Source organism: Coturnix japonica, chromosome 3 (genome assembly GCF_054131305.1).
Source record: "Coturnix japonica strain WE chromosome 3, WE-NBRP24, whole genome shotgun sequence".
Classification (NCBI taxonomy): Eukaryota; Metazoa; Chordata; class Aves; order Galliformes; family Phasianidae; genus Coturnix; species Coturnix japonica.
The window spans coordinates 4,217,331-4,236,224 of record NC_140665.1 but is presented as its reverse complement, the minus strand read 5'-3'; the positions used below and the strand labels follow the sequence as shown (position 1 = coordinate 4,236,224).

The 18,894-nt window shown below is 45.2% G+C and overlaps 1 protein-coding gene and 1 long non-coding RNA gene across 17 annotated transcripts in view; one reads left to right on the top strand and one right to left on the bottom strand.

The window, feature by feature from the left end:
- LOC107310659 (uncharacterized) overlaps positions 1-1,966 on the top strand; it is a 24,195-nt gene extending 22,229 nt beyond the window's left edge. For both annotated transcript variants that reach the window (XR_014943775.1, XR_014943774.1), the window contains 2 exons: positions 451-583; positions 1,833-1,966. This is a non-coding gene — a long non-coding RNA (uncharacterized LOC107310659). The remainder of the gene's footprint in view (positions 1-450; positions 584-1,832) is intronic.
- LOC146761227 (uncharacterized) overlaps positions 1-18,894 on the bottom strand; it is a 22,479-nt gene extending 3,585 nt beyond the window's left edge. For 3 of the 15 annotated variants that reach the window (XM_085540939.1, XM_085540942.1, XM_085540941.1), the window contains exons 1-2: positions 831-1,838; positions 436-533 (exon numbers count right to left, since the gene is read on the bottom strand). In XM_085540939.1, the coding sequence (XP_085397065.1) occupies positions 436-533; positions 831-867 (135 nt within the window). In that variant the 5' untranslated portion in view covers positions 868-1,838. Of the gene's footprint in view, positions 1-435; positions 534-830; positions 1,839-2,044; positions 2,141-3,046; positions 3,980-9,802; positions 11,113-12,640; positions 12,802-14,005; positions 14,432-18,768 lie in introns of those variants that run through there. The other 12 variants (XR_014943772.1, XM_085540940.1, XR_014943773.1 and 9 more) reach the window with 11 other exon arrangements.

The window sequence follows — 18,894 nt, the reverse complement described above, 5'->3', positions numbered from 1 at the left end:
ACCAGGGCCCGTTCCATAAACAGAGACAGATACGGGGGGGAGGCAGGAGGAACTGCCAGCACTTAACATTTTTAACTATTTGGCCAAGCGAAGGAATTAGCGATTAGATTAGAGCCCAGGAAAAATGAGAAGCGGGGTGAAAAATTTCGGGGGGGAAAGAGCTGGGTCTGGCCAGGGTTTGAGGAGTGCAGAGCTGGGGGAGCGCAAAGGGTTTTCCATTAAAAGACAGAGGGTTTATGGGCGGCTGTGCAGGGTGAAAGTGAGCTCCAGGTGCTTCAGTGGGAGCTTTGCTTCCTTGGGCAGAGCTGAGGAACTCCTCTAAAGAGCAGTTACGCTGTGAGGAGGTGGATTGCTTGGTCTGTGTTTATTCAGGTACTAATTGCCTCAGATTAAGGAAAAGGAAAGCCTTGCTCGGCCATAATAAATATTTCTTACGTCTATGGTTTGCAGGCAGAAGTTTGGTCCAGATGAGACCAAAGGGCCCCACGTTATCCAACTCCTCTGATGTGAAAAGCAGCAGAAGTGGCAACAACCTGGAAAATAAACAAATGAAACGCAACATACGTAGGGGTCACAACATGGCGTAAGTATATCAACATGATGAACAGCTTTGATGAAAGTGGTAAACAAAACCACCCTCTCTTCCTGTGGCTTGTTTTACATTGCAATAAACCACCGACTCTATAACCTATCAGAACATGCTGAGATTTTATGCATCATTTCCAACTACTATTTGAACATTTGGTTTAGAGTAGTCATGAACTATAATTAATGGGATTTTTTTTTTTCTTTACCCCTGATAAAAAGCGTGCTTTATTGGGGTTTATTACCTGTTGGTCCGAAGCTCCGTAGGTGATGTGAATTCATCGTGGGGTTGAGGACAGGAAGAAGGGAGGGGGCCTCGTGGCAATGAGTTTACATCCACAGGAGTTTCACCCGGCCATTGCCACCCGCAACGCCCATCCTACGTGCACATAGTGCTGCTCATTCCAGAGCCCAAGGAAAAGCAGCAGTAGAGCAGTGGATGCAATAGGAACATGACCATGCTGCTATTGCCATTGTCCGACCATGCGTTTCCATCGCTACTTTTTGAGCCGTACCACGTGCCAGAGAATAGCTGAGCTTGGAGCAAGGGCATCGTGCATCAACATCCCTGTTAATGCAGAATGAGACCCAGTTGAAATGTGGGGATGCTACCCGTTCCAGGTGCCAGCCCAGCTCAGTGCTGCTGTGAGTGAGCCGGTAGCACCGAGCCGCCGGGCTCAGCCTGCCGGGGGTGGGGGGGAGAGGGAAAAAAAAGAAACAACAGGCACCACAAAGAACATTGAGATGAATGGCTCTATTTTATGAGCCATAAAAGTTTTATTCATCTTGACACCGAAACAGGTTTAGGCAGCGAGTTGACACGCCTTAAATAAATAAGTGGAATTAATTCCCCGGCTCTTGAAACAATAGCGGCGTGCATGTCATGCCGAGTGCTGCCCCATTGTTTCCCGTGGCTGCGCGATATTGATATTATTTGTGTTTTTCCGTGCGGCTTCCTCTGGGGCCTGGTTGATCCACTTCAGATTCTTCCCCTGTTTTATTAGAGGTTGAAAAAGGTTCAGGACCTGGTTGTACCGCGGCTCCCACCGACAGCTCAGGAACCAGTTTGGCGTCTGGTTTGTCTGTTGTTTTACTGCTGACCTTCAGCTCAACTTTCCCCCCTGACCCCAGGAGGCATCTATCATGACAAGAGGCTGTTTAACACAAATGGTGCCCATTTATAGGGGAAGAAAGTCAGAAGATTTCCTTTTTATGAAGAATTTGGTTTTTCACCCCTCTTTTCTCAGTCACCACAGGTGAAATCCCTCCCAGCAGCTGGCTTATGAAATAATGCGAGGGGAGGCCGTAATGAGCTGAAAGCACCCTCAGCTGGAGATAAATATATGCAAATGAGATGCACAAACAAAGGAGCCTGGACAGAGAAATATCTGCAATTCCAGCAAAATGCTGCCTGCAGCTAGAAGATGAACAGCTTTGATAAAATGGTAACAAAAAGCACCTTTTTATCCTCCAGCTTGTTTTACATTGCAATAGCCCATTGTTATTGTAACCCAGCGGAGCATGCAGAGGCTTTTCTGCGCCGGTTCAAAAAAAAAAAAAAAGAAAAAGAAAAAGAAAAGAAAAAAAAAAAGAAAAAAAAGAAAAACCTGTTTAAACATTTGTTTTTAAGGCATTCAGGGGCGATGATCAATGCGCTGTTTTGTTTTGCTGCCGGCTGGGGGTATCGCTGCTCGGTGCGGTTGGCTGGACGCTCCCGGTGCCGTTCCCGGTACCTGTTGGGCTCTGCGCGGGGCTTGGGTGCGCCGACATTGCGGAGCTTATGGAGGGAGCTGGGGGGCCAGTGGGTTGGAGGGGTGTAGGGAGGAGGGGGAGGTGACCGGGGGAAAGCCAGGAGTGAGGATTCCCAAAGCAGCACCCGAGCAGGCGGTGTTAATGAGCGCAATCAAGCCTCGGAGCGAATGCGGAGGAAGCCATCGAGCATGCTGATTTTAATAAGCTTTTAAAAAAGGCAATCGTTAACTTTTAAAACAAAGTCTTCTCGTTGTTAAATGTAATTGTTTGGGGTTCGTGCGTTGCCAAAACAAACTAAAATATGCTTTCAATATGCAGAAGTAGCGTATCTAGACCGTGTTTTAAATTAGCCCTGCATTGGGTGGCGGGGGGCGGAGAGCAGGGGGCTGCCTTCAGATGACTTTAAGGCATTTTCCAAGCAGGGTCGGTCGCTCCCAAATAACACCTTTGTATTCTCACCTCTGCCCTTACGGCTCCCCACGTGTATCCATACGGATGACTACAGAAAGCAAGCCCCGTCCCTTGCCATTAGCTGAAATACGGAGAGAAAGGCAGAGCAAGGCAGCACAGCAATGCCCCGCAGCCCCTACCTTCCCGGCATTATTACATAGGTTGTTATACGTTTATAAAGGGAGCACGGCACTATCAAGTTTGGGTAGCCCTTTCCTTGGGGTACCAAGCACAGTTTTTAGAAGAAAAATTGACTTACCTCTTAGGGGAAAAAATAAATTATATATAGAGATATATACATACACGTAAAAAATCCTCCTCTAACAACGCTACGCGGCTTTGGTACTTAGAGATGTTAGAGCAGACAAGGGTCGGGTTCCCCGGTGCCAAGCAGATCTCCTAATTTCTCACAGCCTCCTCCTGTGGCGCTTTTGGGGCCGGATGGGAGAGGAAGCGTTTGTGAGCGCAGCCCTGACCCCTGGGAGCCGGCTTGCCGCAGCCGGGCGCCCCGGCGCGGGGCTACAGGAGTTAATGGAAGTTGGTAGGGCCGGGAGCCGTGCTTTTTGCAGCCCAGGTTTGCGGCGGTATAATTATGTTCAACCGCTGTTGTTTGAAAAGGGCAAGCGGCATCTTAGGCGCAGAACAATGAAATTACAGCCGAGATTTAGGTTAGCAAAAGCCGTCTTCTGCGAGGCTTTTATGATTCATTATTTCCCATTAAATACAGTATTAGAAGTGTACACCAGATAGCTCATGGTTGCTGCGCTCAGAGCACATTATCTATATTACACAGGTCTGGGGAGCAGAATTAGAAAACTTTGGGGGAATGAGCAATATGTGTTTGCTGATAGAAGTACCATATGGCTCATCTTCCTCAATTGCTTTCATTGCGACTCCGATGCTGGAGAAATTAAAGTTTTATTTGATGTGGCACAGCTTAATGAACTGTCTTCTGTTAGGAAAATTGAATATGTTTCCTGTTATTTGAGCACAGAGCCCTCATGGTTTTGGCTGATGAGGGATGCATTATGTATTGTTTATTTAGCATTTTGAAAACAAAAGCAGATATTGGAGGTAAAATTGATTACCGCAGGATGCGTTATATCATCCCATTTTTCTTTCTCTCTTTCTTTAATTTATGACACCACCTATTATTTTTACGACAGCCTTTTTCGGTCGTCGTCCCCCGCCCCCCCCCCCCCCCCCCCCCCTCTCCTTCCCCCTTTGAAATAAAGGGGGTTTGGAGGCATAGTGCATCTCTTGGCTTTGTTTAAAAGCAGCATTACAGTTTTTAGGGCTGCGGTCCTTACATGCTCCCTGTGCACCGACCCAGCCGCGTTTTGTTAAAGGCAGCCCCACTGCTGCTCTTCTGCCTCTGCAGGGAACAGAAAGGGGAGCAGCCCCTGATCCCCGACTTCCCGAGGTGGCAGGAAGGGTTAATAACTGCAGGACAGTGGTGGCCTAAAGGAAGGAGTGGGTGTAGGGGAGCATGGGGTGGAGCGGGCAACACGACCTGCTGCTTTTGCATTGTTTGTCTGCAGCAGGAGAGAAGTTAGTGATGGAAAGGTGGCTTGGATAAAAGGAAATATATATATATATATATATGGATAAAAGGAAATATATATATATATTGTGGTGTTGAATTGTTTTGTAATGTAGGCACGCACTATGGTGTGCGTGCTCTAGCAGTACTATGGGGGTGCTTGTTCTCTCATAGCAGCCCTGCAGCAGGAAGAGCCATATTTGCTCTTCAGGTTTGTGAGAAGACAACTGTATTGAAATATGCTCTGAAACTTCAAGAGAAAATGATCATCTCTGGGGTATGTTATTCATATCAACCCCTCTTCTTGTTGCTGATATTGATCTCCCAGCAGAAGCAAGGAGCAGGGAGCCCAGAGGCAGATCCAGGCAGGCTCTCACCCTCTGCTCTAGAGACAGAGATTTGTCCAGGGTGCCCCGGAGGATGCTGGCACCATGCAGAACCCAAACCCCATCCATTATCAGACACTGTCCCAGCATGTTTACAGCAGTGGGCACAACTCCCATTGACGTCAGCAGGGCTCGTGCTCTAGATGGGAGGGCAGGAGCCTGCCCCACATTTTCCTAAATGTGGGGAAAAGGAGAGGGAAAAAATAGGAAAAAGAAAAAGAAGTTGCTGGTATTAGAGAAAGCGCCTTGCTGTTGAAAATGTCTCAGAGCAAAGTGGTTCAGCAGCAAAAGCAGTGCAAACAGGGACTAGAAATATTTTCCATTCTGCAGGGCTCTTCAAACAGCGCCCCGCCATGATTTCAGATGGGCTCAGAAATAAATAAATTACAGCAGGAGCCAGGGGGAGAGAGGGAGAAATGGGGAGGGGGGGGATAAAGGATTACACTGCAGCCAATGCCGGAACCGCAAAAACTTCATTGTCAGACAGATATATTTCCTGGGGAAGAAAATGGTACATTTTTATGAAAGGCTGCTCCGTGACAGGAGCCTCCTTTGAGGAAGACCATTATGCATTGTTATCAGCGTGGCGTAATTTGACTGTTGACAAAGTATCTGTGGCAGTGAGAATGAAAGCAGTTAGAAGTGTGGTGGGTTGTAATCAAGAAGATGCTTAGCTGTGCAACGCTGCATCTTGAGCAGATTTGAATCAACATTGCCTTGAGGGGACACACACCCACCCACCCACACACACACACACACACACACACACGAAAGTCCATTAATATTTTAGTGGGAAAATTAGAGTGGCATTTGATGAAGTGAAATTTGACATGCGTTAATTGCTCTGCAGCTCTCCTAATTAGAGATTCTTCAAATTCTTTTAGTGCTGTCAGGCTGATGCTGCATTGTCTTGGCTGGACAAGTGGCAAACCTGCAGAGCGGGCCGAGCGAGGCACTGAAGCCGGGCATATCGTCCTGTGTGTTCTCCATGGCAGGCCTGGGCAGGGCACTGGGGGACGGGGCGAGGATGGGGAAATCCTTCTTCCTGATCAATAAGGATCTATGCTTTAACAGAGCTAGCTGAAATAGATGAAGCTGAAGGGAACCACGGAGCGTGCCCTCAGTGGTGGAGCTTTAAACAAACCTTTCCCCTCTGTTAAACCTGCACCGTGCAGGATGTGTCACCCAGGGCTCTGTTTATAGTGCAGCGATCAGAGCAGCGCGGTGCTGTTCTGCCCTCGGTGCAGGCAGTGTCACGCGTGGAGCTGGGCCCGGACACGGCTTTTGCTTTTGTTTTCCCCTCCCCACTCACTCCTACCCTCCCTTAGCCTCTGACCCCCTCTTAATTCATTAACATATTGAATTTTTTCAATTTTCCATCTTCTTGCAATAACAATATTAATGCCGGGGCCGAGGCTTGATTGGAGCTAAATTACTTGTTACCTGCTGGCATTTATTTATATGGCATTGAATTATAAAGCTTTGCTATTGTCATGCCTTGGGCGAATTGTTTATGACACCAGTAATAGGAGTAATTGTTATTGTTGAAATTACCTGTCAGCTACCCATAGCAGTGGCCCTTGTCCCACTGACAAATAGTGACAGGGGAGAGGGATCCTCCGCACGTCCTCCTGATGACTTCTCCTCCGATAATAAGGAGTGCAGGGCCTCTGATAATTTGCCTGTCACTGCCGAGCGCAGCTCAGAGAGAGTTGGCCAAATTGTTGTCATTCACTTTGACAAAGACAGCAAAACGCTCTGGAGCAGGAGGAGGATTATCAAAATAAATGAAAGCGCTTACACGTCCTTTGTTTGGTGTTTTTTGTGCCTCTGTGTTTTTCCCCTCCTTCTCCACTCACCCGCCTTTATGCTGGGCTGTAAAGAGGGGACCTGCATCATGCCCGCATGCCTTCCCCGCACTGTGAGGAATGGCAGGGCTCATGCCATTTGCTTTCTGCTGCCCTCAAATATCTGGCTTCCCTAATATAAAACTATTCTTTTTTTCTGTTTTTCCCCTCAAAGGCTGCCCTGAACTGCAAGATAAACACTTGGTTGTTGTTTCTACAGGGTGGATATTTTTGCTGTTATTATTATTATTAGTAGTAGTAGTAGTAGTATTATTAGTATTATTAGTATTATTATTATTATTTTGGCTTGGTTTCTCTCCCACGCCAGGCAGTGGCACTGCTATCAGCTTTCATGCCCTCGTGCCATCATCTCTCACAGTCTCTGCCCCAACCCAGCGTCTCCTTCTGCAGAGGAGGCACTGCAGCAGTAATGAGGTGGTGTGAGGTGTGGCAGAGCTGGGCTGCCCACCCAACCTGGAGTGCCCACCCCACATCTCCCCCACTTGAATCGTGGCAGCACTGAGCACTCCTGCTGAGTTTCATGCCCAGGGAACGACCACTTGGAGCTACTTTAGCAATGGGCAAACCCCAATGGCAAGGCATTGCTGATCCACACCGACATCCGTGGGCCCAAGCCTTGCTGTGCTTGCTCACACAAGGAGCCAGGAATTTCAGCAGTGCCAAACCAAATTGCAGACTTAGACTTCGCGTGGGTGCAGAAAGCATTTGTTCCATTCGTAACAATTGGGCTCAAGCACATAATTTAGCCAAATTATCAGCTGCCTCCATCTTTCCAGGGAATGAGCGCAAACAATGTTTTAGGAACAGACATCTAAATTTAGTAGGTTTTGAATAATTGATAGGATCGGGTGTCAGAAGATAGAAACTTATGTTTCTCATCATCCCAAAGCGTTTTCTCGTTCCTCTCACCCCTAAATGAAGCCACTTTGTTTGCAGTTAAATACAAGGAAGATGTCCACTTAACAAGTCTAAAATTGTGATACCATTAAGGGGTTTTCCACAGTAATAAAACGCGGGGACATGCCTGGGAACGCGATCTGTAAGGCTGATAATTTTCAAGAATGCGGCTTCTCCTTGCTTTGTCTGGGGAGAGACACACCAGCGATCCCCGGAGGGAGGAAAAAAAACAAGCCACGCTTCAAAATGAAGATATTGAGGATGTGTGATACATTTCTGGGCGGTGCTGGAAGCTCCTATTTGATGCTTTACCTATAAAGCCTCAATTGAGCTTCCAAAGGATGGCGGTGCATCTCCTGCTCCTAGTTCCACCGAAAACCAAAATAGGCTTTAAATGGCAACGCTATGAGCAACCCGAGCGTGCTTCTGCACGTAGCGATCATCATCCTCCTTCATTATCCCCCCTACTTTCCCAAACACAGAGCCAGCGTCAGGATAATGCAGCTTTACATCCAAAGCTCATTGGAAATGTAAACTTTGAGTGAATAGCGATGGCTAGTGTAGCTACATTGCTGAGGTGACTGGCAGCAAATTCCTTTCTCTTCCTCCCTCCCTTCCACACAGCGTTTTGAAATACCCGTCAGTGTCAAAGGAATCTGCGCATAGCGCTGCTGCTGCTGCTGCTCTAAATAAGGCAGAGCAATGTTGGGAGAAACGTGAAAAAAAAAAAAGAAAAAAAAAAAACCACAAAAAAAACCCTCCACGGATTAAAGTGACATTTCTGTACCGCGTCAAGGCGGGTGACAAAGCTTCGTGTTTTGCATAATTTCAAAGAGAGATCCTTCATAAAGCATACAGCGTATAAACAGGCAGTGGGCTTTTGTTTTAAACATTTAAGATCAAAAGTTCTGGTAAGGACGATTAATATTGCCTATTAAAAGCCTGTGTTATTCTTAGAGGTACATTTTGTGGTCACAGACTGTAAATAAAAGCAAAGGATCCGAGCCCCGATTTCTCACCAGCACACCATCTAGTAACATGAAAAGGCGATTTCCAGCCTTTTTTTTTCCCCCTTAAGTTGCTCTTAGATGTATTTGCCGAATAAACTGGATTAACTGTATTTAAAACAAGAGATAAAGAACAGATTTTGATTACTCTGCACAGGCTGCAGGGTTTCCACGCTCCTCTCAACACGCTCCACACCCGGGACAAAATATTTACATTTTACCTTTTTTTTTTTTTTTTTTTGACACTTTCTACAATAAGCCAAAAATCCCAGCGATGCTACAAGGATGGGGTCAATGGGGAGCACTGGAAACAGTGTGTTCCCCCCCACCCCCCCTTTCTGTTCCTGTCCAAAGGCCGGCACGTTCCTCCTGTGACTTTTGTTTGCGGTTCGGCAGCAGGATTATGGAGCAGGGAGGGACGCGCTCACTCAGCTGAAGGAGCTCGCATCGCATCTGCCTGCCTGCAAAACTCCACGGCTGCTGATAATCCAAAACTAATGGCCGGAGCGTGGCCGTAAGAGCGAAGCTGCTCACAGCTGAGTTTCAATGGGTGCTTGCTCAAAAAATAGGTACAAAGAAAAGAATTTAGACAAATTTGCCTCTTAACCTTTAAAGATTTCCTGCCTATTCCAGTATGTCCTTTATTGCATTAATTTTTTATTTAAATTACGCCATTAACTGGATATGAATTTATCAAGAATACATATATTGATTTATAAAACAGTATCATTAATTATTATAATAGCTAGATGTAGCTGATATTACAAAGCCATTTAAAGGTTTTTAATATAACTTGGACATACGTAGATAGATAGACATTATGGACAAGACTACAATTTAAACTGGCTACCAGCAGTTAATGAAATCCTTGATTTATCTTCTCGTTTAGAGATTGATTATATTGTTGCTTTGCAAAACTATTTATTTTGTGCCATTTTTCAAAGGACGCCTCAATAAAAGAAGAAGAAAAAAAAAAAAGATAAATAAAATATTCAGTCAATTCTCAAAGCGTATTTGGTTTTATATTTTCTTTCCTAATGCTGCACTTGATAATTTATTACAAGTTTGGAGCCTCATCACCTTCGCAAAGAATCAGCTTCCATGAGAGCAGCTCTGTGTTTGCAAATGCACAATTTCACGTATTTGGAGAAAAATAAAAAATAATAATAATAATAATAAAAAGGAAAGGCTGTTTGTTTTTTTTCCCCCAACAACACTGTGCATTATTTCATAAAACAAAAAGCAACAAAATGCCTTCCTGGCATAGATTCCTTAGGCGTATTTTTGTTCAAGCTGTGGAAAAATGGCACTTACCCTAGTGCTGCAAAGCAGGCAGTCATGGAGAGCATTTTGATTTAAAATGCAATCTGAAGAGAAGAGAGAAAAAAATAAAAGGAATGATATAAACAAACAATACACTGCTTTCAAGTTACTCCTAAAATGTTCCTAGATTAACTAATACATTTTAAGTTTAAATCTTTACACATTGTTCTTGAGGGGCTATGTCTCTTGACTCTTTATTTATATCACTTATTCTTGTCTGGCAACATATGTTCCCGATTTATTATAGTATTTTTACTGTTAGCCAGACAAATGTAAGGGCTAGCTGAGAAGAGTAGTTTCATCTGATGAGTTTAACAATTGCAGGGCATCCTTGAGGGTTAGCCAATGGGCTCTTTTGAAGCTATAATACTCACCATTAACCATTTGGATGCTGAAATATTTGCATTGTCCAAGTTGGGGCTTCCCCCTGCGAGGCTCTTTGTTTCAAGCAGGCTCTCAGGCGCACGTACTGTGATGGGTGAGAGCTGCCCTCCAGCTAGCTCTCCCATACGTGCCCTGTACTGTGCTGCTAGAGCCAGCATGCCACCAGCCTGCAGTGTGTGTACCCCCCTCCTGCAGTATGTGTGCTCCCCTCCCATGGGGTAAAGAAAAAGAGTGCAGCAAATAATTCTTACAAACACACAAACATCAGCTGTGGGTGCACAGTTCCCCAGTGTCATTACTTTTCCACCTTTTTGGTAGAGAGGAAGGTGTTTTCCATCAAAGCACATCCCCAAAAACCATGTATTGGAAATGGATGCTGTGACACCTGGGGGAAAATGTGGGAGGAGAGGTGGTGAGGAGCTGGGTGCTGCATTTTACATATCTCATGTTCAAGCATTTCATTCCAGAGTAGGAACCCATTCCTTTCCCTCGGTTTCCTCTCTCATCAATGCCTAGAGGCTCCCACATCTCCCCTGGAAACCAGTGTGTTTGCCACCACCAGCACTCTTCACTTGAGTACTCAAGCAGGTTCCCACATCCATCTAGACCTTGGAATGTCTTGCAGGGGGTTTCTAGTTTCATCCCACATCCACAATTCACAGCCCTCAGCTACACAGTCTAACCACAACACCCAGCAGCACATCCCACTGTGGATGGCATCTATCCCAGGATGCTCAGAGAGCACAGGGGCAAATCCAGAGCAGGCTGTGGGGCACACACAGTACTTCTTGCCCTTGGGAAATAAGTCAGATATTGGTGATAGAAGACAGCTCTGCAAAGTTTCAGCCTCCTTGCATCCTTGGGAAACATGACTACGTAAAGCTTGCACAAGGCCACATTTTCAGGGTGGCGATCTGCTGGGGAACAAGACACAGCAAGAAAAAGGCACAATTTCAGGCAGAATGAGCATTTATAAATGAGTAATAAATGTAAAGATTTAAATACTCTGGAGTTCTTGGAAAGGAGAATGCGACTTGGTGGACCGAAGCATGTCTCCTGCTGTCACTGGTGGAGCCTTGGCCAACACTGTGCAACACAGTTGTTACTGGGAGAAGTACTCCCATGTTATTTCACTTTGACGAAACAGAAGTTGAGTTGTCCTGGGCTCATCTGTTTGTTTTTACTTTTTAAAAATGTTCCCTATGCTTATTGCAGGGGGGGGTTGATAAGAAGCTGAACGTCCTAGAAAAGGCTTGGATTCTGACACACGAAAAGCAGTGCATGGAGGTGTTTTTTCTTCCTGATCAGTTTTCTATAGTCCAATTTCTACTTAATTTTTTTCCCCCTAAATTAAATTTTAATTGTATTTTTCTGACCTCCTGCTGCAATTTTCAGCCCAGAGTAACCCAGTGGGGGCAAGGCTGAAGTATGCAGTGGCACCGGCCACGGAGGGTGTTGGCACAACAGGGCAGCTGCTGCCAGGGCTGGGGGGCTTTACCCTCATTGCTCCAAAGGCTGCTTTTAGGCAGGTGCCTCTGGGTGTCCTGGACGAGCATCAAAGATGGTGTTACCGGGGCTTTGAGCGTGTGGCTTAACACCCATTTAGCGTTCCATTTTAAGGAGGTTTCTGGCAACTTCATAATTAAGCTAATAACCCCTCCTGATCTCATGTCACCCTCCCCCCAGCACTTCTGTTGTAGGGTGGGGAGAGAGGGTGGGAGAGCAGCGCAGTCCCTCAATCACTCGCTCTGTTTTGTCCATCACCTTGGTTTCTTTCCCCTGTTTTTGACCTGCACTTTTTCTGGATCAGACACTGGCAGGTTGAGAGGTAATAAGAACCAGATGGACAGAGTCAGAAATTGCCCAAATGGGTACGAGAATGTGGGGAGCTGTCAGGCATGGAGAGAAGCTGGAATTTTTCAGCAATAAAATGGGATTTATCGCCACTCTACCACAGTCATTGCCGACAACTGTTTACCTTGACAGAAACCCCATTCCAACAGGCCACGCCGATGCAGATTTCTTCTTTTTTTTTTCCCAAAGAGTGATGATTGGTATTTGTTCTAAGGCTCAAATGGCCTGCACTAAAGGTGAAGCATTAGGCCAAAGTCCTGTATTCCCTACTGAGGTAAATGAACCTGCTAAAATAAGTTCCTTCCACAATAGCTGTGTAATTGAAACCAGAAAGTGAGAGAATTTGATAAATTGCTTGACCCTGAAGGAATGTTAAGGTCATAAATTTTCATTGCTTTTTTTTTTTTTTTTTTTTTCCTCTTTTTTTTTGGGGGGGGGGGGGGGAAGAAAAAGAAAATAATTCTCCTTTTCTATATATTGATTATGTTTAGCATTTGTCTCCGAATTCCAGCTCCCAGATCATTAGCCATCACTCGGCCATCCTCTCCCAACCGCTGACACTTATGAGGTTTCCAACATCCCCACACCTACCTGCGCCTTCCAGGGGAGGTGAAGGACATGAAATACTCACAAGCAGCAGCCCTTATGTCCAGCGGGGAAGGAAGGAGTATGCCGCGTGTAGCACTAAACCCTAAATGGGGAGCTTAGCAAGTGCAATCCGTTCAGAAGGATGGAGGATAAACTGGGCTGTGCTTGGAGAATGATGGAGCAAAAAAAAAGAAAAGGAAAAACAAATGTCAGCAAATCATTTACTGGAAAATCAAACATTTATTGCCCTTCTTTTCTGCTCTCTTCCTTTTTTGTTGTGTTTTTTTCCCCCCTATCTTCTAGTTGAAAAGAATGTTTGCTGTGTTATTGAATAATACGTGCAGATGTCCTTTAGAGCTCGAAAGACCCCAACAAACCCCAGACAACACAGTATCTTATCATGGGAAGACACGTGTCGATAGGAAATAAATGGAATAACACAGTGGCCAAAAAAAGAAAAAGAAAAAAAGAAAAAAAAGAAAAGAAAGGTTGAGAAGAATAAGGAGAATAACCAGCAAGATAATACATCCAGCGGTGCTCCCCTCCCCGTACTTGCAACCATCAATAAATACAGCCAGGCTAAAATCATAGACCAAGGAAGACTAGGGACACAGGGAACTGTTTCTGTTCCCTGCTTTAGTTTTTGTTCTTCTCCTGCTGTAGCAGAATTCGTCTCTTTAACTGGACCAGCTCCTGCCTCCTGATTGAAATCTGCTATCACGGAGCACTTGCCTTTTATAATCAAGCTGCTTTTCCCCCCTGCATGGAATATAACATCTGAGAGGCAAAAATCTCCCTGTAGCACTTCAGCAAGGCGTTCCGCTTTCTGCAGCCATACGCACTTAACCCAACATGAAGTGAGTTAAATAATCATTAGCACAGTAACCCATTGCTATCAAAAACTTATTGGTCCTCTAAATTTTAGATTAATGGCTTGTCTTCCCGTTTCTTTTGTGCCTGTGTGTGTACGTCTGCTTTTAGGTCACTTTGGTGCGTAGTCATGGATGTTTTATCAACACATATCAGACAGTTTGCATTATTGACGTTTCAGCCTCTAAAACTAAAAAGCAGAAAAAGAAGGACCACAGAGCAAAGCAAACAAGGACAACAAGCACAGAGGAGGATAGCTGCTGCTGAGTTGTTTTGTCTGTAGATCTCCGATTCCTAACTAAGCTGTCCTAGTGTTAATTAGCAGCCAATATTTGACAAACCAACTAAGAAATGCACTCTGTTCCTCTGCAGCCAGGTTGCTATCGCTTGGAGAAATTTCCTTTAGAGAAAGCATAAAAAGAAGAGATAAAGCAACAAGAATCGACACAACACCTCGATAAAATTCTAGCAAAAGAGAGCTCGATAATTTATACTCACTTTATTTTCCTGAGAAGTTAAATAAAATTATAGTGGGGTCATATTTTATATTCTTCCTTTTTTTTTTTGCTTTTGAAGAATCTTTTTTTTCATGCATAAACCGTCAGATTTCTGGACCAAATCCCTTCCTTCTTTTTTATTTTCTTGAGTCCTGAAGTAATTTTTAGTCATTTTAAGGCAGTTACTTATCCGGAGAATGAAGGAGTATCAGCTGTGTTTCAATTAGAGAAGGAAAAAAAAGATAAAGACTTGGAACGTAACCTAAAAACGTGAAGTGACAGATTAGGATGAGAAATTTCATCTGTTGCTGTATAAATATTTTAATAAAAGTCTAAAATAATGTGTCTGCCTCCTGCTTTATAAAAGAGAGGGGATTATGAAGTGCAAATGATGCAGCTTAGATGTATATATCTGGCTGGGAATTTTCACCATTAAGGAGTTTCTCCTCTGGAATTCGGTTTGAGAGCCACTTCAGATTCCCCCCCCCCCCCCAACCCCCCCCCAATATATATATGTGTGTGTGTGTGTATATATATATATATATATATATATATGTAAATAAATAAAATGCAACCAGCAAGTGGCTTCAGTCACTGATATTTTTGCAAACTAACGTTGGGCTGATGTGACTTGATTTTGTTTTGCACGGCGTGAGTGTCAGGGTGGCAATGACTGGCCTTCATTCACTGAGTGTTTGAGTCAGCACTTGGAGCCATTTTTCAGATTAGGTCATACTGCAGATCTGCAGCTAATACAAAGGTTGATTAAGAGAGCTCCGCAATTTTAAAGGGATGTCGTGCAAGGAGAATTAAGGTCTGCCTGATAGTTCCAGGAAATGTGAGGCCCCATAAGTAGGTGGGAATAATGTATGGGCTATATGGGGAAAGAGCGTATTTCCTCAGAGTGCTTGAAGTTAGACTCATTTACAATTTAACAAAGTCCTCCCTCTTGTTGCAGAAGAATTGTGTTCCAGGACTCAAAAACAAGCTGCCAATAACAGCAGGGATGCGGCAACGACAGACCCTTCCTCACTGCTCCTCTAATGTGGTGGGTCCCACAGCTATAGCTAGAGAAACCAAACTCAGGGATTAACTGAGTAGTCACCTGGAGGGAACTCCAGCCATGGCCACAGATCCAACCTGGACACAACATCCTGGTGGGAAGCAGGATGAGATGTCTCACTGAAGGTCCGAGTTTATCTGGAGAGAAACCCCAGACCTAAAAGATTTGTGGTGCTGTGGGAATTCTGTTTTTCAGTCTTTCATGGTGGGAAACAAAAACCCCTTAGGATCAGGGAGCTCCTCTTAATGGAACGTAAGTGGATAAGAGCTGCCTGCCAGCCCCGTTTTGGTTTAACTCCCTGGCCCACTTGACGAGGTACAAGGCTGCTATTAACATTGAGTTTGCCTAGTGCAACAGTTCTCGGAATGGGATACAAACAAGGAGGATTATGGCTGCTGGAAGCAGCTTTTAACCCTCCTGCCACCAAAACTCAAGTCCCCCAAGTTACCTTACCTATGCTCAAGACTATTATCGTGGCTTAAAGGTCTAACAGGAGGGAAATAAAAAATCAGCAATCAAGGACCAGAGCCTGAAGAGAGATCGCTCATGGCATGAACAGCCATGAAAGCTGGAGAAATGTTTCACATTCTCTTTTTGTATTTCCCCCCGTTCCTTTGTAGCTGGGTCCTCGCACTTGTGTTTTGAACGCGGGCAGCCGGCTGTGTCTCATGTATTTGATCTCTCCATTCCCCCATATGTTTCTGGATACAGTCACTTCCCCACAACCCTCTCTGGCAGTACAGCACCTCGAACCCCTCAGAGTGGCAGAGCCTATTTTATTCCCAGTCACTTTCAATTTTCCTCCAGTGTTTCACTGAATGTAGGAGCTGAATGTGACTTCCAGGACCAAATGCAAGGATGGGGCAAGCAGCAGGACACAAACAACAGGCTGCTGGAGGTGGTGGATCACAGGAGGACTGGAATGGGAGCAGGAACTGCTTGCAGACACCACTGAAATACTTCAGTATTTCAAGACGCTTCAGTTCTTTTAATTCTGTTCTATTGGGAGAGGGGGAAATTGTCATTAAATCCTGAAACTAACAGTAGTAAATGAGATTTAAAGGCATGAACAACAGCAACCCAGGGTGGATGTCTGCTACAGCAGCCCAAATAATTCCAGCAGATAGCACCCACCCTGCAGAACCCAGCGGGAATAGCATAGAGGCAACCACTGCTGCTCCAGGAGCATTGGAGATGGGCAGTGGCTCCAGGAGCTGGGCATCAGGCAAAGGGAAGAAACGAACTCCTTCCAGAGTGAGTCAAACCAATCGTGGGAAAACAAACAGGGGCTTCCTTAAAAAAAAATAAAATCAAAAAGCAAAATAAAATAAAATAAAAGATTCCTACTGCCTTTTGAGCCTTTGTGGGGACACTGAGAACACGATTCCAAGCTCTTTTGTTCTTCCCTAAGGGATGGAAAAGCTGCTCTTAATACAAGAGAACAAAGCCCTCCACTGCCACTACCAACAAAACAAGCCGAAATGCTCATGAGCACTTCGCTCCAGGCACTGTGGCAGTTAGGAAAAATCATTGCAACCATCACAAGACTTGGCAGCACCAGGGCCGTGCCAGCAGAGTGCTCTTCCCCATTACTGTAAATCACAGGCCGAGCCCTGCTTCTTGCAAAACATCCAATTGTGGCTCCTTGAACGCGATACATAAAAACACTGTCCCTTGGTGCACTTGACCAGCATTTGTAGAAGTGAGAGGAAAATTCACACTTCTGCACAGAGAGAATGATTCACACAGAGGAGCTTCCAGTGGACACATGTCTCTTTCTGTGCCTCCACCTCCATCCACACAACTGCTGTGGTGAGACAACCGCTTCTAGGCACTGCAGCATTTGGAGACATGGAGCTTGGGGTGATACTGGATTGGATTGGATTGCTGTGCTTTGATTTCTGCTAGCAACATCCTCACTTGCACCAAAACCTGATGCTTGGAGGCAAAGCAAAGCTGAAGTGGTCCATATGTTGGGGGGACAGTGGGGCTGGTTGCGGAGGACAACGTTCACCTTTTACATTTCCTGCTTGGCCAGAAATTGCCCACAGATGATCAGCCCAGATCTCTCCCCTTGCTTAGAGCCACCCTCCTTTGTGCATGCAGGATCAGCTGAATATTTATGGGGGAGTTTGAGGCCAGGCTGCCTCACCCACCTCCCTGACTCCACTGGAGGCCAGCTGGCACTCCCTGCTGAGGAGGCTGCGTGGTGAGGAGGCTGCACCAGCTGGCTATCAGGGACACCAGCAGCAAGGAGCCCACAGCCAAACCAGCCAGCCTGACCCCCCAGGGCACCCAATGGAAATTACAGCATGCCCTCACACACTGATATGGGGGAGAAGTCCATCATTTCTGTCCTTTCCTTCTACCCAACCTTTTACCACCACTGCCTTCACTACCCAAAGCCCATTCAATGTCATGACTCCTGCCACGCCACGTGAACTGTAGCCTCACATACCAACCCATCCACTGAGCAGCTGTACAGTAAGCCCTCCATCTTCACTGCTATATCATGTTTGCTAGCCAGCTCAAGCTTCAGAAAGATGGGGAAGAGCCAGGTGGTGAGGGGCAGACAGTTAGACACACCAGCTTCACTAAGCAGGTGAGAAAAAGCACCTAATTAGCTATATTTATTAATATGCTGCTTGTTTTCTCTCTCTTTTTTTTTTTTTTTTTAGAGAGAAGATACAGATACATTATAGAGGTGAAACATGACTTTTGATGATCAAGCAAGCAGTGATTAAATAAGGTTAATCCTCATTTTATATGCTAATAGGATATTTATAATCTCAACTGCATATCCATTTAGCTACTTTATTTTCTGTTGTTAAGAAAGTATTTCTTATTAGCGAAAGAGAATACCCCTACGTTCTCTGCAGATGCTATTTTAATTGGGCTCAAGTGCATTGTGTGTAATTAGTCCACTTCTCTAATATTTCATCTCTAATTACACGATGAACAATGTACTTAAATTTCAGAAGGGCTGCCAGATTAATTTCTACCTTAAAAAAAATTAGAAAGAGAGAGAGAGAAATCCACGCTAATTAATTGGTGACCCTTCCCATGGACAAACAGTTCATACTGTAGCCCAGCCCTGGGGCTCTCAGAAGACTTCCTCTTCAGAAGCCTGAACACCTAGTTTTGCCATACCACCTCATATAAGGCATACATGAAATTGCCCACACCACCCAGCTGGCTCCGCCAGGACCACCATTAGCAATCTCCTCCTAAGTCATAGTGGGACTTCAGCAGCCAATTTAGCCAATGCCAGCCATCAAGGATGAACAAGTGGATGTGGTTTTATCCCCCTCACCTATCTAATTGCATCAATGGCTTTAGAGGGGGCAAAGATATGGAGGGTGGGCAAGCACTCCCATTCTCCATCACAGTGGCCCAGAAAAAAGAAAAAGAAATAGCACTGAACACGGAGCCAGTGCATTTGTTGTGATCTGAGCTTTCTCAGAGGAAAGAAGTGTAATGTAAAAGGAATGTTTCCCTCTAAGATACCTGCACTGATTTCACTGTCTGCTTTCTGTGCTATCAAGGTTATTGGCTTTCATGGAAAAGAGAGGAGAGAAGCACCTTACCTATGTAGAGAAGGACCTCTCAGTTCTGCACCAGCACTCCCCCAAAATGACAGGAAGCCACTCAGCAAAAAACATAAGACTATACGTATTTTTTCAGTATATGCAGAGCCATACCTGGTTGTGTTGAGCATGCAGGACCTTTATCTTGTTCTCCTTGGACAACTGTATTGCAAATGCTGCTGCACAGCTTTGCTCAGGATCTCCTTCTGGAAGGGCAGCTCCTCCTCAGATCCAACCCAG